Raw genomic sequence first — 26904 nt, forward strand, 5'->3', positions numbered from 1 at the left:
GCTCGTAGCGTGGCACTCGGTGCCGCGCAATGAGCTTGTATATCTGCTATATTTGAATAGCCAAAGAAATAAAAAAAATTACACAGATGCGTTCCCGGTCGTAATGGATTAAGGCCATGGACGACTGTTGATTAAGTGGCTACTAAAGGTCACTTCCGTGTTGTTTTGTGTTTTCCAGAATGCATGGCATCCCTCTACTCTGCCCGGCCGCTACTATTACACTTCCACGTTTCACCACATGATGCAGGATTTAGCCAAACAGATGGAAGAAATCCATGGAACGACCATCACCGATATGAAGGTGATCAAGTAATCATTATCCATGAGAGAGGCTGTGTTTGTGCTTGTGAAGCAACAGTATACGGTCAGACAACTGTGTCAGACGTGTCGTAGTCAACTCGTCTGAAATGCAAGCCTATCCAACAAACGTATCCGTTTCCCATGTAACCTTGCCGGGGCTGGTCAGGGCCACGGGAAGACGTTTTAGGTTAAGGGTCGCGCGCGAACATTTGCGTTTTTTTTTGGGGGGTTTGTTACTTTTTTGGGGGGTTTTGTGTTACTTTAATTCGGTTCATTCGGTTCCAGAACACATATTGCACTAAATCCCCCCCAAATAACGACCAACAATAACAGGTACATTATGCAAAAAAAAATATTATTATGTTTTAAAATATTATTTTTTTCATAATTATTTTCAGGAGGTGCTGCAGCCCCCTAGGCACCCCTACTTCCCGCGGCTATGGTGCTGGTTTTCTGCTTTTTGATTGATTGATTTATTGATTGATTGAATACTTTATTAGCAGTTTGCCCAAAAAAAAGCACAGGACAGTACAGTTCAATACAAGGTCAGCTAAGAGGATTTAAAACCCAAGAAAGCCTATGGTTTGTTTCCATTGGGGTCCTTTGTACTCAATTCATAGAGACATTTAATGACAGACAGATATACACTACTATGCAGAACATCATAAAAACAATTTGAAAACAGAAAAAAAATGCTAAAATGCAGGTACTGACGAAGTTATAAAAGTTATAACAAAAAGAGGTATTTATTAGGAAATGAGGTTACAAGCAAAGATAGAGACCTGAGTCTCAAAGAAAGATAAAGTCAAATACTGAGTAGAGACAGATAGAACTTCAAGTTCAGAAAGTTGTCAAAACACAATACAGGTCTTCAGCAAAAATTGCAAGAGAGCCCCAAACTATCTCGGGAGAATGCATATATACTATAGTCCGTCGTGTCATATCTGTGTACAACAATGGTACCCTCCTTTAGGAGACAACATGTACTCTTTACCATACTTGGATGTACAGAAAGGGAAGACACATGTAGGGCCTGAATCAGTTCCTTAAGTGTTTTTAGGGAACTGTAACAGAGTGAAAGAGTTTACCAGACTGGGTGAACTCTCTGTCACCCTTGACGAGACTATGCTTAACACAAGCATTCATGGTAATATTCTTTCAGGGAAACTACATTCTGCATCACATGGATATACTTTGATAAAATATCATTTAGCAGCACATGGATATAAGTTGATAAAATATCATTTTAGCAGGCACAACATCAGCATATTTCATCACAAAGCTTGGGTCTTGGTAGGTGGACAAGGTGCGAGGGATCATGCCAGTAGCTGGGTCCGGGCCCCGGCTTTCCACAATGTACAGTAAACAGTTCGAGGGGGGGGGCTAGGCTTTCACATTTACAGGGGCCAGTTTCGAATTGCAGCCACCTGTAGGAACTCTTTTGGAGCGGTTTTGAAGGAGAGTAGGGTTTTAGATTCCTTCATGGCTCTTGGTAGGTTATTCCACATTTTTGTGGCATAGCAGGAGAACAAATTCAAACCCTTGTTAAAATCTGGGTTGAACGTGATCAGTGGAGCTACCTTGTGATTGTGAACTTCATTTACGTTTTGTACTTTGACAGGTACATGGGTGTCTTTGTGGTGTAGTGTATCTTGTAGACCAGGCCCATTGCAAGTTGCTGTACTCCGTCCTCAACCCTGTTGATGGGTTAGATGAGTCGTAGATTTAAGGCCAAGAAGTAGCCTTACCAGTTTGTTTTGGGATGTCTGGAGCCTTGTTTTTAAGGCCTTTGTGGTGTTGTGGTACCATGAGGTGCACGCATAGTCGTGGTGCGTAGTTTGTTTGACTTGCTGAAAGAGAACTACAAGCGGAATGGCTGCCAAGTGCGGTCAACGCCTGTCCCATTGGTTGGCGCGCGGTCAAGGTTCATCAACGTTGAACCCGACATTTCACGCCCTACAACGCGACGCAACGAGCTCGACGCTTCACCCCGTTCTTCTCATAGAATGGAAGTGAGCGGGAAAGCCAACACTTCTGATGTGTCTGGTGCTGTTGTCTGACCGGGGCTTGACTTGTCATAATTTTAAGGCCTTCTTTTATAGCAAGTGGTCCTGCTGCCTGCTTTGCTGTTCTCATCATTGGAAGGGGCTTCCTATGTAAAGGGTAAGTTTTCATTTTTTTGTTCCAGAGTCAGAAACGGTATTCCCATTATTATTCCTGCTTTGACCATTTTTTTAAATTATAAAACCGTTATGTCTCTACTTTTATCCACCAACAACTTTTAGCCCTGGAGATGCTGGAATACTTGAGGAACATACACAAGGAGAGCAGCGTGATAACTAGCATCACACCAGGAGTCAAGCTGGGTAAGTATTAGACTGAAGGAATGAAAAGTGTCGGGGGAAAACATGACATATCAGTATGTCCAAAACCAACCTCATTATGTCCAAAACTGTTACTTTTCAGGATGCAAATTCAAAAGTATCAAGTTTCGAGCTTGTGGATCTGCTACTTTTGATGCTTTCGTGTGACGCTGTAGTATGATCAAGTAGGGCGTTAATTTCCGGGAAAAACATAGCGCCGCGCTATGAGCTTGTAGATCTGCTAGTTTTATTTTTATCGTGAAAATTTGTGCAAATCTTTGAATATATTCGTTTTTTAAAGCGAAAATGTTTAACTCAAATCTTTGGTATTCTACAAATGTCTTCTAAAAACATGTTGTTTCAGTACAATTGGCAGTGTGGTGGAAGTCCATGTTGATGTGGTGTCTTTAAGTATGGCCTTGGAGAAGAATAGTGTCTGTAAAATGAGTCGGGCAGTCAGGCAAAAGTAGGTACTGTAACATTAAAGATAGGGTTTATTGAAGATAAGTTTACATGGTCAGTCTGACGGGCTGTTTCTCTCTCTAGTACATCGTAGGAAGGTTCTCGTGGTAAGGCTCTGGGGCTATTGTCTCATCTGAGCTACTTATATCCCGGGTATACATGTATGTGTATGTAGGCGCTCCCACTGTCCACATATGTGTGGGGTCAGATGTCCGTGCGTGGTAGAGGGGCGCGTCCATGAGTGAGTGAGTTTGTGTGTATTAGACAGGAGTACATGGATGAGGATAGCGATACTTATCCTTATAAGGCACTGAAGTAAGACTGTATGTGCGTGCATGTGTCGTGCATGTATGTATACTAATGTAAGCCATATGTTGCCAGGTCCCATCTGTCTTCTTAATGGGTGTATGTATGTGTGTGTCCTAACTTATATAAGATACTGTGTGTGTGTGTGTGTGTGTGTGTGTGTGTGTGTGTGTGTGTGTGTGTGTGTGTGTGTGTGTGTGTGTGTGTGTGTGTGTGTGTGTGTGTGTGTGTGTGTGTGTGTGTGTGTGTGTGTGTGTGTGTGTGTGTGTGTGTGTGTGTGTGTGTTTAGGGAGTGATGGTAAATCTGTCGGGGAATGTATACATATGTGTGTGTGTGTGTGTGTGTGTGTGTGTGCAGGGGCGTCACAGGGGGGGTGTAAGTGGGACTGAGTTACTAGGCCCCCCAACAGCAGCCTCCAGAAGCATGGCTTGACTTGCAAAGACAACAGCAGCCGCAATAATGATCTGTGTGTGTGTGTGTGTGTGTGTGTGTGTGTGTGTGTGTGTGTGTGTGTGTGTGTGTGTGTGTGTGTGTGTGTGTGTGTGTGTGTGTGTGTGTGTGTGTGTGTGTGTGTGTGTGTGTGTGTGTGTGTGTGTGTGTGTGTGTGTGTGGGTGGGTGTGGGGGGGGGGGGGTGTGTGTGTGTGTGAGGGGCCTTGTGTGAGTGTATGTGTACTTATCTGTGTGACTATGTTGTATGTACAGTATGTGTTCTCAGATACGACATTGACAACAATTATTCTACAACCTGACAAGAAAAATACGCACACAGTCTCAAAGTACAAAACAAGTTTATTAAAGAAAAGGTCTGTTCATGAACAGAGCCGCGGCAAAAGGCAAAGTGTGTTCTGATCAGAGCACTTACATCTTGTGACACTTACATCCTGTGACACATCCTGTGACACAGGATGTAAGTGTTCTTGTACCCCCCTTCGTTTAGGCAATAGAGGAAGTACCAACTGTAGGAGATTTGAAGAAGTGATACAGTTGTGGGTACATGGTGCAAGGACAGGCATATAGGGTCATTTACAGTACGAAAAGTTGGAAACAAACACCTTCATGTGTGATGATTTAGTAGCCTCGAACAATAAGCTTGTACATACTAATTGTTAATGTAATTGTCAATAATCAACACATTGTCATTTTGAAATGCTTAAATCAGAGAGAGAGAGGGGGAGAGGGGGAGAGAGAAGAGAGAGTCAAGAGGGAGGGGGAGAGAGACAAACAACTTGTTCAAGAGGAAAAGTAGAATTGGGTGATGGTGCATCATTTTCCATTGTAGAGGGTGGGGGCAAAGTTGACCTTGGCAACAAGAAGAAGACACTATAAGAGTCCACAAAAAAAAACTGGTTACAAAAAAATGCCACTCGAGTGCACCCTGTGTGTGTGTATGTGTGTCCTTTTACTTCTACTCCACTACATCTCAGAGGCAAATATTGTACTTTTACTCCATTACAATTATTTGAAAACTTTAGTTACTTTGCAGATATAAATTATTATTTTATGAATGAATCATCCTCAGCCACTCCAGCCCAAGGAGGTGAAGTAAAGAATTGTCCCACCTCGACCCCTCCAGCCCAAGGAGGTGAAGTAAAGAATTGTCCCACCTCGACCCCTCCAGCCCAAGGAGGTGAAGTAAAGAATTGTCCCACCTCGGCCCCTCCAGCCCAAGGAAGTGGAGGTCCAGGACCTACATGTAAGTTCCATCCAATGATCTCACAAAAAGTGCTTTATGTTCCAAAATTGGTGCAACCTGTAAATAAATAAAATGGTTGCATATAATGGTCAGTGTTTCTCCGTACGGTTCAGAAGTTAAAATACACCTGGTTTTGATCAGGTGGTGGAGAATACTGTGTGGACACTCTGTGGTATCTACTGATACATTTTAATACCGTTTACCCCTAAATGGTCTTAAGCTTCCATAATGAACCTGTTAATGCCCTATAGATTTCCAAGTCATGCTGTGACTGGGGCTGGGCGATAGTGACAAAATCAAATATCGCAATATTTTGTATATTTTGGCGAAGACTATAGTAGTAGTAGTTTTATTTTGGTAATTAAAAGCAAATTCAAAGCCTTCATTTGTTATCATTGAAAACATAGACCAAAAATGTGTAGGCTGAAGCCTTAGCTTATTGTGCCTTCCCTTTTAACCTTTGAATAACTATCATAGGTAATACAGCAAAACAAACAACCACAAACAAACAGACAAGCAAATGAGAATAACAAAACAAACAAACAAAAAAACAGAGAACTGGTTATTGGTAATGTGGATATGATGACCAAACTGGTAGAGATGCATTTGTTGATCATTTCACTTAAACCCTACAGTTCTTAGTTGTCATGGGTCCCCCTGGGCTGGGCTCCCGGAGCTTTCCCCCCTACACCAAATCTGTTAGCCAAAAGTAGCTGATCTACAAGCTCACAACGCCTCGCAGCGCAACATGCTGTGAGCTTGTAGATCTGCTATTTTTGCCGAATGTTCACCTCAGAATAGGGACGCTCGGGTTTGTGTGGTTAAGCTATATCACCGTCATATTAAAATCCCCAGATAGCACTTTGATGGCAGCTGTGGAAGTAAGGAGGGAAGCATTTGGTGCTTCACTTCTTACAATCTAGATTTTCTCACCTGGGATTTGACCTGACAAACCTTCGACTGGCTCGCCTGTCTAACCATTAGGGCCAGCTCTGTCTTTCAGTGAACTTATCTTCATTGGAACACACAGCAAACCTCTCTGTCAGTGTCTGGCGTGCGTGGACCCTATAATCACTGTAGAAATGAAGTAGTGTTTTTGAACTGACAGCTTATTTTTTTGTCTGACTGCTCTTTGGAAGCTTTCTATAACGTAGATGAATAATAAGCTATTATTATTTAACCCATTTAGACCTGGAACACCAATACGTTATTATACCTTTCAATCCGGGAACCCCTTTTGGTGTAGTTGCTGTAGGCTACAGTATATAGCAACGCTATTTTTTTAAATTTATTTCAATAAAACATTTAGTTTTTCAGAAAACTTAGGTCAAGATTTAGAAGGCGTTTTTAGAATCGGCATCAGGTCTAAAGGGTTTAAATTAAAAACATGATTTGTTTTGCTTTTCTCATTTTAAAGCTACTGCTGAGCCCCCTGGTGGTGAAATGACAGCACAACATCCCACCAATACAGAGCCTCCAACTACAGTCGCCAAGCTGGAAGAAGGTGTGTGTGTGTGTGTGTGTGTGTGTGTGTGTGTGTGTGTGTGTGTGTGTGTGTGTGTGTGTGTGTGTGTGTGTGTGTGTGTGTGTGTGTGTGTGTGTGTGTGTGTGTGTGTGTGTGTGTGTGTGTGTGTGTGTGTGTGTGTGTGTGTGTGTGTGTGTGTGTGTGTGTGTGTGTGTGTGTGTGTGTGTGCGCTTTATCATCTGCACACTCATATTTCTTTCTTATTTTGTGTTGCACAGCAAATCATCCAGTCATGTTTTGCATGCTGAGCTGCCAGGTGAATATGAATTCTATTCTCACCACCATAATCTGGACATACAATGACAAATAATTCAATGGGCTGAAGATGATGCTGATATGAATTTATTGTGACTCTCGATCAGGTCTGCAATGTTAAATTTGAGGCCGCAAAGCAATATTTTGCTCACGTGAAAGGATGGCAACACGTGCAGGTGAGACACATTTTAATACAGTATGTTTCAGTCACAATAACAGGTCCCTGTTTTGAACCTAGAGCTGTGAGACAGGTACCAGACAGTCTAGCTCAGGGGTCTTCAACAGGGGGTCCGGGACCCCTAGGGGGTCCTCAGAGTTACTACAGGGGGTCCGCCAAATCTTTGTGTGATATGATTTTTTTTTTTTTACATTAACCACTTGAACCCTAGCATCGCGAGGCGTTGTGAGCTTGTAGATCTGCTATTTTTGGCAAAAAGGTGTAGATATAGAGGGGAAAAAAGAGCAGACCAGGTAAAAAAAAATTATACATTTGAAACGCAATGTACACAATATAGAGGGGGTCCCTGCTTCATATCTCTCAGCTAAGGGGTCCTTGGCCTGAAAACGTTGAAGACCCCTGGTCTAGCATATACAGTACAGTAGTAGGACACCTAGTCTCACTTACAAAATACATAAAAGGCAGTTGTGAAGACATAGCATTCATGCAAAAACAGTATGTTGCTGCTCTCTCCCGCCACAAATATTAATGTTAATTAAGTCAGTGGTTCTCAAACCTTTTCGTGCCAAGGACCCCCAAATTGATATGTATGTGGCCGCGGACCCCCACCTGAAAATATTTTGTGCCAGGGACCCCCAGAAGCAAAGATTTGTGTTAAAAATGTTCGCCTTTAAAAAAGAATCGCAGATCTACAAGCTCATATGCGACACTCGGTGCCACGCTATGAGCTTGTATATCTGCTATTTTTGAATAAGTATGAAATATGGATAATGGGGTTAAAATGATTGTGACGGTTTATTAACACATTTTGCTGACCCCCTGGTATCCCCCCAAGGACCCCTGGGGGTCCCCGGACCACACTTTGAGAACCAATGAGTTAAGTGACTAGCCAAGAACTTTCTGAAATGTGTCCCAACAATAAAAACCTGTCTGTCTGTCTGTCTGTCTGTCTGTCTGTCTGTCTGTCTGTCTGTCTGTCTGTCTGTCTGTCTGTCCACAGAAAATGAAGACAATCTTTGTGAGACAAGGTACTATACCCTGTTATCTTTTTTGATTGATTGATTGAAATTTTTATTAGGCAAAAGAATGTAAAACAACACAGTTACATTTATAATGCTTTTGACTAAAAGGTCCGGCCAAAAAAGTCCTTGCGGACTTGTTTCCGTTGGGGTCCTTGAATTAATTTCATAGACATATATAGTAGCAACCAAACAGTTCAAAAATCAACATGAAAATACAGATAATACAGAAAAAATACAACTATGTACCAAAAAAAGGAGCATGAAAAAAATAAAAAAAATAAAAAAAAATGTACAAAAAAAAGGGGGGGGTGAAGCATGGAAAAATAACGATTATATACAAAAAATGCATGAGGAAATACAAAATATGTACAAAAAATAGGAGGGGGGGGGGGGGTCGTCTGTCTACAGGGAAACTGGTACTACCTCCTCTTTCGGCCTCCAGAAAGATGAGTTTTTAGGGCTGTTTTGAATGAGCCCAGCGAACTGCATTTTTTGAGGGATGGGGTTAGACTATTCCATTCCTTGGTGGCTGTGCTATAGAAGGAGAATTTGCCCATGTTTGTTTTATGGGTGGGTGGTACCAGATTGTTGTTTACGCTCCCTCTAGTTTCGTGGCTGTGGGTGTCACTAACTTTTTCGAGGTATTTATATACAGATCTCATGGTCTGTTGTTAACCACATGTACTGTATATATGTATATATATATATTAACCTTCTGTTCTACAATCACAGCAGATGAACCTCTAACCTCGAAAACAGGTATGATTTTATTATTATTATTATTAAACTAGTTTTATGTTGGGTTATCAGAGATGCTGTGGAGAGTGTTTCAAACTGAGCTCTGAAAGATGCTGCTTTCTCAATCAGATGTCATTCTTTTGTCCTTCACTGTAAACTGTAAAGCTTAATTAATGCTTTCTTTCATCATAGTGTTCAACAGTTCAATCTCGAACGAATTCCAGTACATCAGAAGAGCGCGGGCTAAACCAGTCATCGGTGAGTTGGGCTGCATTATATGGAATAATATGTGATGCCATTCAAGAGCTACATATGGTATTTTGTTTTGCTACATTACCACTACATTTTGCTATGGGTTTTGTATTATTGCTTTTTTTGTATATATTGTTGATCTTCTTGTTTTGTTTTTGTTTTGTGTATTTTTGCTTGCAGTTGTATGTGTATGTATTTGATGCTTTTTGTGTGGTTTTTAACCTTGATGTACAGCACTTTGGTCGGCCTTTGGTTGTTTTTAAATGTGCTTTATAAATAAAATTGACTTGACTACATTGGCACAGTTGCGAACACAATGGACAATTTTCCTTGAATAATAATGAATGGAACATTTTCTTTTGGCAAGGTCTTCTTCATATTGTGATGTGCGTCAGCACCCGACATTATTGCAAGCCTCTTTACATATGCCTGGTCTGCCGGTATCTTTTCCCTGACTCCAGCTTCAGAGCCCATCTGAATCATCCACTACACATCAAACAGACTCTGGTGAGTCATTTGGTCCTGAACAATTTTGGTTTCATGTACAGTACGTTTTGATCCATTGAGTTGAGTACAATTGTGATTTGAGATACTAGCAAGCATCAAAGGGACCTCATGTGTAACATCACTTCTTTGAGTAAATAGTACAGAAATAGTAAAAAATGTCCCTTCCTTATCATGCGCCAAGTTAGGCATTCAGACATCCAGCCGGCCAGCTATGCCAAAATCTGTCCACTGCCGAGAAATGTCCGGGCCGCCGCAGGAGCGAGCAAGGAGGCGGATCCTATATGGGAAGGGGGCGGATCCTATAAGGAGTTATGAGTCCCCCCCCCCCCCCCCGCAATATGTTCAGCCCACTTATTAAAGGTGTATAACGCTCTGTTTCTCGTGTACTGCGCGCTAAAAACAAACACATCAAATACAAAACACATTAATTACATAGTAATGCAGTATACAAAGGAAAAGATATACCAGTCTGGCATTGTGTCTTTGGGGCTGTTTGGAGTTGGCATAGTCCTTTTTATTAATTTACCACTCACCTGGTCTGAGAAAAGGGGTTGGACAGTTCTTGGCAAGCAAATGTGTATTGCTTGTTTGTGTATTTTTTGTTTAAAAATGTAACTTCCTTCCTTTCCATATAAGATATTGATGAAAACAGCTTTTCTCTAAATAAGTAGGCTGAGCATATATAGCACATATTTATTATTTATTTTGCCTGTTATTATAGGTAGGACTGTAGACAGGAAATGGGCAGAGAGAGATGGGGAGTGAAACGCAGCAAAGGTCGTCGGGATTGGGAGTCGAACCCGCGACACTAAGCAGCCCATTTTTCAGTACTTTTAATTGGAAACTTGAGTCGGGGACAAGGTCATACGATATGATGGTCTCATTCAACTGGCCAGTGTTTCTCTTCTATTGATGGATTGAACACTTTATTAATAAAACATTTAAACAGTACAGAGGTACAATAAAACACTTGGGCTGAAAGGATAACCCCCAAAAAAGTCACTGGGACTTTCTCTGTACCACAAACTGAGCACGGATGGCTATTTCATACGCTGTCATAGTGGGGAAATGACACCATGGGGCTTTTTTAATGTTCTCTCTTTGATTGAATTTGTGCTCTATAGTTGCACCAAAATCCTGCACTAATACGATTTGCCTGGAAGGCAAAAGAGTGTGAGGAGGACCTAACATCATTGGCCTGGGAAGAGGAGAACGCTCAGGGACCTGATCACATGATACTCAAGGTAAATGCCATCGATTTTTGGATTCCACATGCTTTGAAGATTTCAAACATGTGTGATTTTGCTCATGTGTCCTTCCATGAGCAAGCTAATCTCCGGCACCGTTGGACCGATTTGGAGTGAAACTTTCTTGGCCTCATGGTGGCATTATGACGGCGGGACACTTTGGCGCGTAACTTTTCAACTGTAGGTTGTGCAATAAAATAAAAGATGTATCAGTGAGATTTTTGGGATTCCATTCCGATTGGCTTCGACTAGTGTTGATTTTGATTTAGTTTTAAGTCTTTTGAATAAAATCATTCATTATATTTTAGTCATCTGAAATGTTTTACTGTTAGTCTAGTTTTAGTCGACTAAAAATCATAAGATTATAGTCGACTAAATCTACAGTTGATTTAGTCGACTAAAATGTATTTTGGCGGTGCCTTGATGGCGTCGTAATGCAGCGCGACGCGTTGTGAGCCCGTAGATCAGCTATTTTCAGAGCACAACACCCGAGCGCAACCAAACATAAAACACTTGTCTTTTAGTTCTACTGGATCTCTTCTCCACTAGAGACTCCCTAACATTTTAGTCTAGTTTTTATTTGTTGACGAAATTGTCAATATATTTAGGCTTAGTTTTAGTCATCATAGCTTAGTTTTCATTTAGTTTTCATTTAGTTTTCGTCAGTGAAAAAAGGTAGTCGACGAATATTTTTCGTCATAGTTTTAGTCAACACTGCGTCTCAACACTGCGACTGACTTCCAAAGTTTGTGGGCCATGGGAAGGCAACCCGGGCGGGGCAGAGACCAGCACACTTCTCTAGTTTGTTTGTTTGTTCATTCGTTCATTCGTTCATTCGTTCATTCGTTCATTCGTTCATTCGTTCATTCATTCATTCATTCATTCATTCATTCGTTCATTCGTTCATTCAGATAATTGATCTCCCAAGCTGGATGATCTTGCAGCTGCTCAGACGCAATGGTTCTCACGGTTTTCTGACAGTTTGCAAGAAGCTTGATGAGCACTTCAGCTTTGACTGGGCGTCTGAAGGTTAGTGATTTTCGGTGGTGTAAAGTAACTAAGAACATTTACTCAAGTACCTGTACTTACGTACAATTTGAGATTATGTTTTACTTTACTGGAGTATTTCCAATTTTCAATACTTCTACTTCTACTCCACTACATCTCAGAGGCAATTATTGTACGTTTACTCCACTACAATTATTTGAAAACTTTAGTTACTAGTTACTTTGCAGATATGAATGATTATACTATAAACCATACATTAACCACTTTAGCCCTATTTTATACCTAGGCTATTTGAAAATAGCCAATCTACAAGATCACAATGCGTCGCATAGCGACGCGTTTTGAGCTTGTAGATCTGCTTATTTTCAAACATTTTAGTACTTTTACTTTTGGTACTTTAAGTATATTTTAATGCCAATATTTTGTACTTTTACATTTCACAGGCCTTTTACTTGTATTTTTATATTGTGGTATTGCTACTTTTACTTAAGTAAAATATCTGAGTACTTCTTCCACCACTGGTGATTTTACTGTAACAATGTTGTGCGCTTGCCTCCCGTTCATTATCTAAATAATGGTTTTTGTTCTATTGTGAAATGTTCTGTGTGTGTGTGTGTGTGTGTGTGTGTGTGTGTGTGTGTGTGTGTGTGTGTGTGTGTGTGTGTGTGTGTGTGTGTGTGTGTGTGTGTGTGTGTGTGTGTGTGTGTGTGTGTGTGTGTGTGTGTGTGTGTGTGTGTGTGTGTGTGTGTGCGCATAGTTCCAAAGATGGTCACACTTGATGAGCTGCAAAGCAGCCTCACATATCCTCAGCTGGGTGAGTACCCCTGCAATCACTCTAATGGGGCTGTAGACAACGAGCACTATCACTATAGCCATCATTATACAGTAATTCTAACTATAAAAGTGTGCAGGTCTCCTCCGCCAGGCTGGAGGAAACTGTGGTGAGAGGTGTGGGTAGAGGTTGTACGACAGAAGGTGCAACTGTTCACATTTGCGCCCCTTATGGCCAGAAGTAAACACATTTTTTTTGGAGGCGGTTTCCTCCAAAGACACCCCTCAACATGCAATTGAAATATGGGGATGATTGGATGCTGTGTTCATGATATGATAGGCTCCACCCACAATTGTATGAATGTAAACGGTATGGAGTATGAAAACCCTGTTAAACCCTTGATGCACAAGCACATATTGTGCATCAAAAACAAATGGTTGCATTTGTGTGACCGCCTATGGGTGGAATTGTGTTGGCTTTGACTTTGTGTTGGACTTTGAGCCCCCTCAGTGGGTGATTACAATTTGACACCATCAGACACCGCTGGACCGATCAGGGTAAAACCTGGCATCGTCTAGACTGGAGGACTTAATTGTCTAATTGTTGTGGTACATGTGCTCTTTCTATACCAGGTCTGGAGTTTATATTTCGGTTTAAATCTGCCATGGAACCATGGAGATCCTTGTGTTTACTCTGTGAGAGGAACCTGAAAGAAGTTGAATTCTCCTGCCACGTATTCAGTTTTGAACACGTCAAAGCGTTTCTGGTGAGTACATACACATCGCTTTTGTAACAAATGGTGCTAGAGGTGCTATGTATGTATGCATGTGTGCATGTGTGCATGTATGCATGTATGTATGCATGTACTGTATGCATGTATGCATGTATGCATGTATGTATGTATGCATGCATGCATACATGATGCATGTATGTCCTTTAATAAACCAGACCATAGCGAACTGACTTCATGTCATGAAGCATTTATTCTTCGGGCTTTGTTATAGAGACCATTCAGTTGGTATCCAGTTACATTATCCTGCATCACCACTATACTATAGAGAGAGACGAAACAATACTGTATATACAGTATGTAACTGCAGTTGATCATTGGTCATGGTTTGAAATATGACACTTATTCAACGTGTGTGTGTGTGTGTGTGTGTGTGTGTGTGTGTGTGTGTGTGTGTGTGTGTGTGTGTGTGTGTGTGTGTGAGTGTGAGTGTGAGTGTGTGTGTGTGTGTGTGAATGCGTGCGCGTGTGTGTATGCGCGCGTGTGTTTGTTGCAGAACTATGCCCACCCAGGCTCCCTGGATTGTGAAGCAAAGGAAACCCCTGACGTGTTGCTGGACTTGGCACAGCAGGCAGCAGAAATCCGCCCCAATAGTTCTATACAGGTACACTCTATACATCAAGTTACATTTTATTTAAGTGTCAAATCACAAAAAGTTGTCTCAAGACACTTGCGCAGAGACCCGACATTGTTCCACCCTGAGCAAGCAATTGGGGGGGGGGGGGAGAGAGGGAGAGACAGAGGGAGATGCAAGCAAATACAAGTTGTAGCGATAACAATAATGATAAATATAATAGTTTATTACACGGCTTGGTTAAATGCTTGATTCTGATTGGTCAATCACTGAATTCAGCGGTGTGTTATTTCTAGATAATGACCGATGAGCTCAATAACAGACCGTCTAATCAAAGACTCAGAGCACCTGCTGGGCTGCTTGATTTTATGCCGTATCCAACACGGCAGCCATGTAAGCAAACGCACAATGTAATTCACAGCTGAACATAGCTCTCAAGAATGTTTTTGAAAACATTTGAAGCGAGAAATAGACAATGCAGTAACTGAAAATGTATTCTATTTCATCAACACTTCCTTGTTTTCCGAGGCGACTGTGTTGCGCTGGACGGATGGCCGCACCTGGCATAAATGTATGGAACACTTTCATTACCGTAAACAAGGAAATAACTTGTTTTGTTGTTAATTAATTAATTTATAGCTGTGTAATAAGTGGGATAATTGGTCGTCGTTAAACGGTGATTAAACAGTGATTTAATCATCCTGTCAGGGCTTATTTCTCAACAACGACCGGCATGCCATCAATTATCCCTTGCGTAATTACTAAGATAGTATGATAATATAATATAGCATAACAATAATGTTAGATAGTATATAAAGGTATAGTATAAGAATGCTAAGATGATATACATTATAGTGGTATTGTATAATATAGTAGCAATTCACAGTCGTGCTCCATCCATGGATAGGCCCGGCTCTTGATCTGCAGGTGGGGGTTCGTAATAACAGTCCATGGACCTGCGAAACGGGAGACACAATAACTCTGGGGAGCGGGTCCAGCAATCAGTTCAATTTCATTCAACATTATCTCTCTATGTTCTGTCTTACAGATTGCGACACTGAGCCTCCCTAGCTGTCCAAACAAATATGAAACGGGTGAGTGTGGCTATGGTTATGCCAGATCGCCCTCTGCTGTTTGCATTCAAAACATGGGTTAACTAGAAACTGTTCTCAGTAGAGCCCAGACCTCCGCCATGGTGGCACCTTGTCTATAAGGTGTTGTTGCGGACCTTCTAGCAACACGCCTCCTTTTGGCCAATAGAGCTTCCTGATGCAGTTAACCCATTCAAACCGGGAAAGCATCTGTGTCATTTTTAGATTTCTTTGGACTATTAAAAAATAGCAGATATACAAGCTCATAACGTGGCACAGAGTGCCACATTATGAGCTTCAGATCTCCAATTTTCTTTTTAAAATTGTGGAATATTTGTGCAAATCTTTGCTTTGGGGGGGTTACATATTTTGAGATGGGGTCCACGGACAAATACATATATATATATATATATATATATATATATATATATATATATATATATATATATATATATGTATTAAAAAATCTTGAAAATGTGTGCACATCTTTAGTTTGAATATATATATATATATTCAAACTAAAGATGTGCACACATTTTCAAGATTTTTCAAAAACAATTGCAGATCTACAAGCTCATAGCGCGGTGCCGTGCTAAGAGTTTGTATATCTGCTATTTTTGGATTTGCCAAAGAAATCTTCAAATGACACAGATGCTTTTCCCGGCATTAAAGGGTTAATCAGTTCTTCCTGGGGCCATGATGACAAACCATTTGTTATCATTAGTTATGTGCATTTCTGTGACAAGCCATGCCCTCCGACGTGGGGCTACTACTGTAATATTGGTACAGTAGTTCGAACTAAATGTACATTAGTTAAATTGGTTTTGCCCTAGATATTTGTGAGAAGAGTAGCAGTTTTGAACTCCCCCTTCCTCTCATGGTGTACAGTGTGTAATTTATGATGGAACCAGAGTTGGTGTCTTTGCTACATATGTCTGTTCCAGTTGTCAAGATCCTGCAAAGGAGAAAAAAGATGGCGGGTAAAGGAGGGCTTATTACTGCTTTACGAGTGAGAGAGAAATTGGGTAAGCCAAGTCAAATGTTAATTGATCCACAGGCACATATTGATTGAAATGCTCTTGTCTTTTAGTGCTCATATTCACCATGCAGCTTCAAGTATATCTTTTTTAGTTTTTGACCATTATTAGAGTTTGAACGGACCCACCACAGTCAAGGAATGCAGGATCTGAATTTCTGTTTTGGTTCCTCACTTGTCCCTTGTTGTATGAATGCCTGATTTTACACAAACTTTGTATTGGTCCCTATAGACAAAAACAGGATGTGAAGCTAATGTGATGAACCCTGGTTTACTGATGTTTTTGCTTTTTTTGTCAGATGCCTGTATTACCTCGTGTTGTTTCTCAGTCCCTACAGAACCTCTGAAGAAGGTTGACAACGGCTTTGGGAGTGACACTAGTCCTGAAGTAACCAAGATGCCTGCTGACAAAGGACGTCCAGATGTGAATAATCGCATCCCACAGCATCCAGATGTGAAGGTTTGCACTCCGCAGCGTCCAGGTGTCATCCGTCGCAAGCCACGGCGTCCAGATGTGAACGATCGCACTCCACGGCCCATTCCAGTGAAAAAGGAAGCAGCGTCTGTGGAAGATTCCCGTGTCCATAAACCTGATGAGAAGAAGAAGTGTCCCACTCAGAACACCTCTGTGGAACGTAGAGCAGATACAGGCACCGGTGTGGACAGAGAGACTCAAACGAAACAAAGTACAGAAGAACAAAAGACCGAAGAAGACCAAGCGACGGGGTCGGCTGTGAAGTTGACGGGGAGAAGACAGAGTCTTGAGAGTCAGGAGACGGCTTGGAAAAGAAAGCGTGACAACGTGGTAGAAGAGGCCGGAACAAAAAGGGGTCCGAGTGGAAACAACACAATGGCAAGGGTCGGTAGAGACCTCAACGCTGAATCGGAGAGCGGGACGCCCAAGAAAAGTCAGAGGAGAGAACGCACCGGGCCAGAGGCGGGGGGTAAAAGACAACGACTCGGCAGCCGGTGTCGCCCCCAGGTCACTCCAGAGGACATCGTGGACCCCACGGTTACAAACACAGCCCTGTGGCAGTACCTTAACAACACTGAGAGAACAGAGCCAGTCATTGGTCAGCATACTCTCTCATTTTTTTGTGTTTTCTTAACCCATTCATTCAATCCAGGAACACATCTGTGTCATTTTAGATTTCTTTGGCAATTCAAAAATAGCAGATATACACAAGCTCATAGCGTGACACCGAGTGCTATAGCAGCTTGTCAGCCCATTCAATCCGGGAACACATAGCCTACTGTGTCATTTTAGATTTTTAGCTATAAACGTTATTTTATACTTTGGGCTATTCAGAAATAGCAGATGTACAAACTCATAGCGCGGCACCGAGTGCCTCACTATGAGCTTGTTGCTCTGCTATTTTTGTGTACATCCTTGAATATATATATTTTCAAAGCGAACATTTGTAACTGTCAAATGTCTCAACATATGTCTTAATTTTTCTGAAAAACTATTGTGTCATGACATGTCGAGGACCCCTAAAATTATATGTTTTTGGCCGCGATCCCCATCAAAATATGTTGATCCAGGAACGCCCAGAAGCTAAGATTTGAGTTAAAAATGTTGTTTCAAAAATATATATGTATTCAAAGATTTGCACAAAATGTTCAAGATTTAAAAAAAATAGCAGATCTACAAGCTCGTAGCTAAGTGATTACACAGATACGTTCCTGGCTTTAATGGGTTAACATGACTACTTTGTAAACAGAGAAGCCACAACATTATAAGACCCTGTCTTGTATGGGTTCAGATAACGTGTGATGATGAGCATTCACTATCATCTTCTACGTTCCGTTGTGTTCACTATTGTGACTGTTCTGTGACACTGTGGTTCCAGGTGTGAGCATGATGACAGAGTACCAGTGGCCTACGGAGCACAGCGCCCGCAACTATTTCCGTTGTCACTGCTGTACGATAGACATGGTCGCCGTCCAATACGGTTGTTTTCCGGTCATTAACCACCTCATATCTGCAGATCACCGCTACAACTACATAGTGAGTATGTGAGCCTATGGTGGAGGAAAAGGTTATACCAATCAGTGGTGGAAAAAGTACTCAAGTGTTTTACTTCAGTAAAAGTTCAAAAGTATTGATATCAAAATGTGGTTAATGTATGTTTTATAATGTAATAATTACTGCAAAGTAACTAGTAATTCAAGTTTTCAAGTAATTGTAGTGGAGTGAAAGTACAATATTTGCCTCTGAGATGTAGTGGAGTAGAAATAAAAGTATTGAAAATTGGGAATACTCGAGTAGAGCAAAAAAATACCTAAAAATCGTACTTAAGTACAGTACTTGAGTAAATGTACTTAGTTACTTTCCACCACTGATACCAATTAATTGCTACCCACAAACATTTCTGTGCTGCAATTGGGCAGTGAAACCCCAAAACAGCCTGTGGAAGGTTGAGGTTTATCATATAGTTATTGATAATCTTACTTACACTCATATACCTGTATGTACAGTATATAACGTACTCTCTTTTACACATGTTATTCGTATAGAGACAGGGTGGAATTTGCCCATTTCATTCTACTTGTAACAGTAAGTAGAATACAATTTGGCTGGACTTCACCCGACAAGTTTTATGATGTTACCACGTACTTAACTGTACTGTGTCACTGCATTTTATCCTTTCTGCCTAAACTGGTAACGCACAACAGAAAATGTTCAGCTAGAGACTGGTTTGTGCACACGTGTGTTTGAATGAATAACAAGAGAGACACTCTCTCCACTGGTTATGACTGATTCAAACAGAACTGTGACTTATGATACATGTTTGTTTTTTGCAGAAAAAGTTGCGTCCTCGTATGGTCCATGATTGGCCAAGCAGCGAGCATCCTAATGGCCGTCCTAGAGAGCTGCGAGACCTGGCCCAACAGGTGGAGAGAGACGAGGGATATGGAAAGTTTAGGGTAATTCTCCTGAACTTTTGATAAATCTTGGATTAACCACTATTTGTTGTTTGTCAAGAAGTAATTAAGATTGTACTATTAGGGACTTTTTGGTATTAAAAAGTTTGGCATTTTTCAACAATACCTCAGCTACTGAGGTGCTTTTGATGTGCAGAGGAGGCTCAGCACATCATTTGAAAGACGATAAGCAGTATTATTACATAAATATTCTGTGCTATTTTAAAGGTGAAGTTGATGAGGCCACCCACAAGCCAATCCCTGAAAGCTGCTGCCAAATCCCCCTTGAAAGGAGACGGCACACGCAAGATGAGATCTACGACCACCTCTAAACCAAGTACAACAGTCTGCCATTCCGCTACAGTCATGCCCAAGCCTACTGCAACCTTCTCAAATACAACTCCAGCCATCGCCAAATCATCCAGATCAGTAGCAACCGTCTCCCAACCTACTACATCTACAGGAGCTGCATCTAAAGCTACGAGCACTTCAGGTGCTGCCACCACCTTCAGTCCAACTGTCGCACGGACATGTGACACTGCTGCTGCCCCCAAAAACAAAGTCGCCTCCAAAACGTCCGAAACCACTTTGAAAACGGCAACCAACCAACAAGTTACAGAGACGTCTGTGACTGGAACCAAAACCCATACCACCTCCTCAACTACCTGTCAAACTACTGAAGATGCCTCCAAGACCGGCCGTATGCAGACCTATGTGAGGTCAAATAGTGAGGATACGACACAGAAGAGAGACACGCAGTTGCTTCTCTCTCTTCTCACGGCTGTGTCTCCTCCCGCATCTACTAGTGGGAGCAGCCCATCAGAAACCAGGAGATCGGAATCCAGCATATATGGACCTGCAGTGGGTCAGCATTGCAATACCTTTTTTTTAAACCACTTTAACACTGGTGTCCCTATTTTGGTCATGTCGTTATAGGGGAATTCTCTAAAAAATATTCCACAAGCTAAAAGTACACACATTTTCTACTTAAAGGAGAATTTTGGACTAAGGTTTTCTGACCTATTCTATGATGTTATGATATCTTAGGATGAATGGTACAGTAGAAAAATGTCATAACTCCATCCCGGGGCCTTGCGTTTTTCTTTTTTTTTTCTTTTTTTAGATCTGACGTTCATAGTGACAGAACACTATGCAACCAAAAAAATAAAAAATAAAAATCCCCAAGTCTCGCTAGACGAGATTGAAATCTCGAGATTTCAATCTCGTCTAGCGAGACTTCTGTTTTTTTTGTTTTTTTTTGGGACAGTGTTCTGTCACTATGAACGTCAGATAAAAAATAAAAAAAAGCTATTAAAATATGCGATCTAACGCAAGGCCTATCCGCACACGTTATAAGCTGTGGCGGACCCGGGATGGAGCTATGACATTTTTCTACTGTACCATTCATCCTAAGATATCATAACGTCATAGAAAAGGTAAGAAAACCTTAGTCCAAAATTCTCCTTTAAGTAAAAGTATCAATACTGCAATGTAGAAATACTCTGATCCTGAGTCCGGAATTCAAAATGTACTTGTAGTAAAAGTACAAAAGTATTGGTATCAAAATGTACTTGCAGTACCGAAAGTAGAAAGCACTCATTATGCAGAATGTCCCATTTCACAAGTTTTCAAATGTATACAAAATAAATCTTTTAGAAAATAGCAGATCTACAAGTTCACAATGCGTCGCATTGTGAGCTTGCAGATCGGCTATTTTCAAATAGGCGAAATGTATATAGGGCTGAAGTGGTTAATGTATGTTTTTTTTTTTGCATGCGCTTGCTTGTTAAACCCTTCCAGGTTTGAACTACATGGTAGCGGTCACTCACGACGAGAAAAGGTGTGCGTTGTTCTGTCTACTGTGCAAGACCAGACCGACGAGCTACCTGCACAGGTTCAGCACCCAACACCGATCAAACTACGTGGTGAGTGATTCAATCCATTGAGGCCTGAGGTTCCGATTCTGCAAAATGTCTTCTAAATCCTAAACGGTTTTCTGAAAAACGTACGTTTCTATATCAGTGGCTCTCAAACTTTTTCATGTCAAGGACCCCCGCAATGATATGAATTTGGCCGCGGACCCCCATCTCAAAATATTTTGTTCCAGGGACCCCCCAGAAGCAAAGATTTGAGTTAATGTTTGCTTTGAAAGAATATACTGTATATTCAAAGATTTGCACACATTTTCACGATTTTTCAGATCTACAAGCTCGTAGCGCGGCACTCTGTGCCACTCTAGCTTGTAGATCTGCTATTTTTGAATAGCCAAAGTGTAAAAGAATGCTTTTTAGCTCAAATCAAGAAGTGACACAGATGCGTTCCAGGTCTTAATGGGTTAAAACGTCTATTATGCAGCACAGTTTCAGAAACAGGTTGGTTTTCTACGTGTTAACTGTATGTTCTAAATGATGCATTTAGAGGTTGAAGTGCCCAGAGTTGACCTCGGATCTATCGGACACGGAGCTCCTGAAGATTGCCACTGAGTTGGCTAAGGAAGACACGGGTGGCAGGACGCAGGTAAGTCACACCAGGAGTTTTCTTTTTCATGTCCCCCAAATAGATTTCAATATAAGGAGAGATCAAGTTGTTGCAAACGAAAAGTTGTATTGAATAAAAAAAATATAACATATTTTGACGTACATTTAACGTATAAGATTAGCTTTTAACAGGGAGAACCCCTAAGTATGAAGTGCTCACACTTCAAGCTGTGAATGAAAGGATGTTTGTGAAGCATCCCCAGCAATAAAGATGAAAGTGTGAGAGATCTTCCTTCTTGAACTACGCTTAGAGCTACATTTTCATTAGGTCATTGGACCCCCAAATTGGACCCCCCAATTTCACATGATTATGTCCTAGGCATCCAGAGGACACAACTCTATTCAGAATGGATGGACATGTTGATGATCAGATTGCCATGTTTTGTTTTGTTTTGTTTTGAATATGATTGTCTCTTTTCTTTGCATAGGCTATGCCAATGAATAGTGAAAGAGAGTACGAAGAGCTGACTAAAGCAGAAGTACCAGAAGGTAAAACTCTTAGAACTTTTGTTCTCGCGTTAATAAAAATAAAACATTTGAAATCTTAGGGAAAAAAAATGTCACTGGTAGGCGACTTCAGGGTTTCTGAAGTGTCCACAGCCCTCCTATGAGACACAGACCGAGTAGACAATATTTTTTTTTATCATGAGCATTAGTGAGGACCAATTATATGAAGATAGGTTGAAAATGGGTGAAGTTGTCCTTTAAGCTTTTGAAACAGCTATGTTTTTACCCTGCGTGGAATAGCATTTGTCAACGACAGAGTTATTATAGTTTTGAAATATTCATTACATTTAGGTTTAGCACAGAGCCGTGGATTTTGATTTAATTGGATGTGATTGTGTCTTTTCTCCTTTAGTCCTAATTAAAATACAAGCCATCCTGAGACAGCAGATTTCCCAGGATTCCAGGGAATGGCGGCAGGTTCCTCAGGACCCTGGTCCAAGGCAAGAAGCTGCTCGGTGTTCTGGCGCACGACTCTGGCCTCCCCAGTACTCCGGTACAAGTCAGAATGGACCTCAAGATGTCACGTCAAGTCTATCACTCCCGGGGATAACGACTGACAGCCGTCTGTCCTGTTACCTGAAGGCCATGTCAGAAGCCGATAGAAAGCGAGTCGTAGGTGAGTGAGTGACTGTTTGCCCGACCTTATGCACAAATGAAAAATCTTTGATGTTGAGATTTGGTTGCAAGGGTGTCAACAAGGATTTGCAAATGTAAAAAAAAGTATTTTAGATAAGTATAAAGTAAGTATTACATCATAAGTCTTAATTAAGTCCCAAGTTGGGAGTTGGAAAAGTTGGGAATGTTATTGCTTTTGTACACATACAATGCAATGGTTTCATGTTTTTGTATAACTTGACACATTGTTTTTTGTATTGTCCCTGTCAAATAAACATAAATTACAATTTAAAAAAGGTTATTGAGGCAAAGGCAAGGTCAAATCCTATAAAAGTTTAAATAAAGCCGAATGAGACACCGATTCCTCTTCCCACATTATACCAATATGAAACATTTCCAGAGGATTAACGGCTTTAGTCACCTGACTCAAGTCCTGACCTCAATGTTTGGTTGTGTAGGCTACTGAAGAAGTGTGTGTGTGTGTGTGTGTGTGTGTGTGTGTGTGTGTGTGTGTGTGTGTGTGTGTGTGTGTGTGTGTGTGTGTGTGTGTGTGTGTGTGTGTGTGTGTGTGTGTGTGTGTGTGTGTGTGTGTGTGTGTGTGTGTGTGTGTGTGTGTGTGCGCGTGTGCGTGCGCGTGTGCGTGCGCCCCCCAGGTCTGAGCTCGATGCTGGAGAGTCAGTGTGTAGAGACATCTCAGAGGGAGACAGTCTTCCCATCGTTCAGAACCAGCTTCGAACACCAGTTCAAGTATATGGTCAGTGGCCTCTTTTAGTACTTATCACATAGATTTAGTTTTACTAACTAAACTGAGGAACTCTTACAATTCTGTCATGCTCTAATCTCTGAGTGAATTTAATCAACTACATCCTTTTGCAACCGGTTAGCCAACATCATTATGCAGTTAACCCATTAAAACAGGGAATACATCTATTGTGTGGAACCACTTAAACCATTATTTTATACTTTGGCTATTCAAAAATAGCAGATATACAAGCTCATAGCACGGCACAGAGTGCCGCGCTATGAGCTTGTAGATCTGCTATTTTTGAAAAATCTTGAACATTTTGTGCAAATCTTTGAATGTATATATTTTTTTAAGCAAAGATTAAATCAAATCTTTGCTTCTGGGCGGTCCCTGGAACAAAACATTTTGCTATGGGGGTCTGCGGCCATATTCATATCATTTTGGGGGTCCTTGACATGAAAAAGTTTGACCCCAGATGATTAGCTTAATGTGCAATATTGTTTTCTCACTCAACAGTAAACACACCAACATACAGTAAGTGTATACAGGGTATCTGCACATTTATAAAGTTACAATTGAATTACTTTTAGTACCAAATTGGCCAAATTGTCAAATACTACGTAACAAAGAGGCAAACATTGTGCGTTGTGAGCTTGTATTTTGGCTATTTTCACGATATTTATCTGTGGAACTGAGTCAAACTAAATGTAATGCCTACAATTCCAAGTGCTTGTCAGGGTGGGGGCCCCCAGTTCAAATATGATTATTTTGGGGGGTCGAGGCCTAAAACGTTTGGGAACCCTTGCTCTAGGCAACTTTAATATAGGATATATATCTACAAAAAAAGAAATAAAAAAGAGCATTTTGTGCTGATCTAAACGCTGATAAATATGACAGTAGAACAGTGGCTGTGTTTTGTTGAGCTACGGTTTGAAATGTGTTCTGTGTGTTTGTTTTGTTAGTGGGAGAAACACCCCAGTATAATGGCTGGAATCTGGAGTCTGGAGGACATGAGTGAGGAACAGAAGATGAACGGCTTTGAGCTCGCCGTCAACGTAGTCGCCGAACGGGAACGGTTTGAGGTAACCATGTTGGATTGTTGCTGCATCATGAAGTATTTAACGCATTAAGACCTGGAACGCATCTGTGTCACTTTAGATTTCTTTGGCTATTCAAAAATAGCAGATATACTAGCTCATAGCACGGCACCTTGTAGATCTGCTATTTTTGGAGGAAAACATTGTGTGAAAATGTGTGCAAATCTTTGAATGTACATACATTTTTTACGCAAATCATTGCTTCTGGGGGTCCCTGGAACAAAATATTTTTAGGGGGGGGGGGGGGGGAATACATATCATTTTGGGTGGTCTGTGATATGAAAAAAGTTTTAGAACCACTGATATTATAGCAACATAGGTTTTTTTAACTGTTAGGATTTAGAAGTTTGTTTAAAAAACATATTCAAAGATTTGCAAAAGAAAGGAATATCACATCCCCTACCTTTAACAATGTTTTTATTTATCCTCTTTCTTTCTTTTGTCAACTTCAAGGATAACAACAAGAACTCATGTGATGGCGTCCAAGCAGTTTCATTCAATGAAGGTTTCTTCTCTCTCTCTCTCTTTTTAACCTTAAACAATGTTTTATGAACCACATTGTAATGTCTACTGATGTGAATCCAGTTCACATACTGCATTAGAATAGACCCGCTAATATATCTGTGGTCAATAGATGGCAGTGCAGTGCAGCCTAAGTGCAGCCTACATAGGGTTCTTGCATGGGCACCATGCTCAAGAACCACCACATCACATACTCAAGACCAGTAACAAACAAAGTAACTGAGTACATGTACTTAAATACTGTACTTAAGTACACTTTTGAGGTATTTCTTACTTTACTGGAGTATTTCTCATTTTCAGTACAGTACTTACTTATGCTCCACTACATCTCAGAGGCAAATGTACTTTTACTCCACTACAATTATTTGAGAACTTTAGTTACTAGTTACTTTGTAGATTTGGATTATGATTACAATACATACATTAACCAGTTCAGCCCTATATACATACATGTTGGCCATTTGAAAATAGCCGACCTACAAGTTCACAATGTATTATTTCTACATTGCAGTAAAAAGTAAAAACTGTGAGTACTTTTTCCACCACTGCATGTCAATCATTCTTATGAACGTCTCCTGTGTATCGATTCTTTCATTAAACCCAAGAGAACTGTGATCTATCTCTTGTGATTACCGAACATTACACACATCAGTGTGTGTCATTACAGTGTACATAATCATTGTCTATTCATAGCTATAGTCATTGGATGTGTGATTGTTGTCTGTAGGCATCTACATACTGGAGGACATCGGGAGACAACAGAATCTGACCTCCTCCTGTCCACCTGCTGACCAACAACCACCAGGTGAGAACCTCTCCCATCTACAGACAAGCTCTATGTTATGTCCCAGCTATAGTGACCACTGTTGAAGTTCATAATCTTATTATCGTTTCTCCCAATTCAGAAGCGACGGACGACAAAGAAAGCGTACGCTTGACGAAGAGTCTGACTGAGACGACTCCGATCATCGTGGCCGTAGTGAAGACTGAGCCGGTCCCAGAGCCTCTCTCAACCCTGAACACTCACGACTCAAACATAGCAGGTGTGTGAGGTCAACATTACTCAGTGTTGATTTCGTCGACTAAAACTATGACGAACAATGTTCGTCGGCTACCTTTTTTCACTGACGAAAACTAAACAAAAACTAAACAAAAACTAAGCTACGATGACTGAAACTAAGACTAAATATATTGACAATTTTGTCAATAAATAAAAACTAGACTAAAATGTTAGGGAAGGAGGAGGTGGAGAATAGATCCAGTAGAACAAAGACATGTCACTTTATGCTTGGTTGCACAGATGTTGCCCTCTGAAAATAGCCGATCTACAAGCTCACAATGTGTCGCGTTGTGAACTTGTAGATCGGCTATTTTCAGCATGCAACCAAGTTTAAAATCAGCCATTACGACACCATCAAGGCACCGCCAAAATACATTTTAGTCGACTAAATCAACTGCAGATTTAGTCGACTATAATCTTATGATGTTTAGTCGACTAAAACTAGAATAACACTAAAACATTTCAGATGACTAAAATATGACTAAAACTAAATGGAATCAAATTTTGATTCAAAAGACTATACTAAAACTGAATAAAAATGTGCTGTCAAAATCAATCATTACTCCCAACACACAGAATGTTGAATATAAAACCATGTCTAATTGGTCTAATTGTCTCTCTGCTGTTTCCAGTCACCATTAAACAGGAGGTGAAACAGGAAGACCACACCCACCCCTGTTTCTCTGGACATACTGGTAAATACCGACGCTTACTGGAACACAACTTTTTAAAGAGGATATTTTATGCTGAATATTTCATTTGATAAAGTCAT

At 40.8% G+C, this 26904-nt stretch overlaps 1 protein-coding gene across 2 annotated transcripts in view; it reads left to right on the top strand.

Annotated features, from left to right (window-relative positions):
• LOC308094690 (uncharacterized protein) overlaps positions 1 to 26904 on the top strand; it is a 52164-nt gene that overhangs the window by 21220 nt on the left and 4040 nt on the right. Inside the window, exons 12-43 of one of the 2 annotated variants that reach the window (XM_080441462.1) lie at positions 179 to 301; positions 2403 to 2463; positions 2586 to 2666; positions 4953 to 5126; positions 6544 to 6630; positions 6870 to 6907; positions 7014 to 7082; positions 8085 to 8112; positions 8839 to 8865; positions 9037 to 9102; positions 9464 to 9603; positions 10728 to 10847; positions 11762 to 11879; positions 12616 to 12672; positions 13263 to 13396; positions 13917 to 14024; positions 15043 to 15088; positions 16030 to 16110; positions 16451 to 17194; positions 17975 to 18132; positions 18930 to 19052; positions 19278 to 19914; positions 20850 to 20974; positions 21468 to 21566; positions 22015 to 22075; positions 22446 to 22709; positions 23362 to 23462; positions 24416 to 24535; positions 25004 to 25055; positions 25800 to 25877; positions 25978 to 26115; positions 26765 to 26827. In XM_080441462.1, coding sequence (XP_080297588.1) covers positions 179 to 301; positions 2403 to 2463; positions 2586 to 2666; positions 4953 to 5126; positions 6544 to 6630; positions 6870 to 6907; positions 7014 to 7082; positions 8085 to 8112; positions 8839 to 8865; positions 9037 to 9102; positions 9464 to 9603; positions 10728 to 10847; positions 11762 to 11879; positions 12616 to 12672; positions 13263 to 13396; positions 13917 to 14024; positions 15043 to 15088; positions 16030 to 16110; positions 16451 to 17194; positions 17975 to 18132; positions 18930 to 19052; positions 19278 to 19914; positions 20850 to 20974; positions 21468 to 21566; positions 22015 to 22075; positions 22446 to 22709; positions 23362 to 23462; positions 24416 to 24535; positions 25004 to 25055; positions 25800 to 25877; positions 25978 to 26115; positions 26765 to 26827 — 4321 coding nt within the window. The remainder of the gene's footprint in view (positions 1 to 178; positions 302 to 2402; positions 2464 to 2585; positions 2667 to 4952; positions 5127 to 6543; positions 6631 to 6869; positions 6908 to 7013; positions 7083 to 8084; positions 8113 to 8838; positions 8866 to 9036; positions 9103 to 9463; positions 9604 to 10727; positions 10848 to 11761; positions 11880 to 12615; positions 12673 to 13262; positions 13397 to 13916; positions 14025 to 15042; positions 15089 to 16029; positions 16111 to 16450; positions 17195 to 17974; positions 18133 to 18929; positions 19053 to 19277; positions 19915 to 20849; positions 20975 to 21467; positions 21567 to 22014; positions 22076 to 22445; positions 22710 to 23361; positions 23463 to 24415; positions 24536 to 25003; positions 25056 to 25799; positions 25878 to 25977; positions 26116 to 26764; positions 26828 to 26904) is intronic. The other variant, XM_080441463.1, reaches the window with a different exon arrangement.

This window comes from Gymnoscopelus braueri (assembly GCF_963280865.1).
Source record: "Gymnoscopelus braueri genome assembly, chromosome: 11".
NCBI lineage: Eukaryota > Metazoa > Chordata > Actinopteri > Myctophiformes > Myctophidae > Gymnoscopelus > Gymnoscopelus braueri.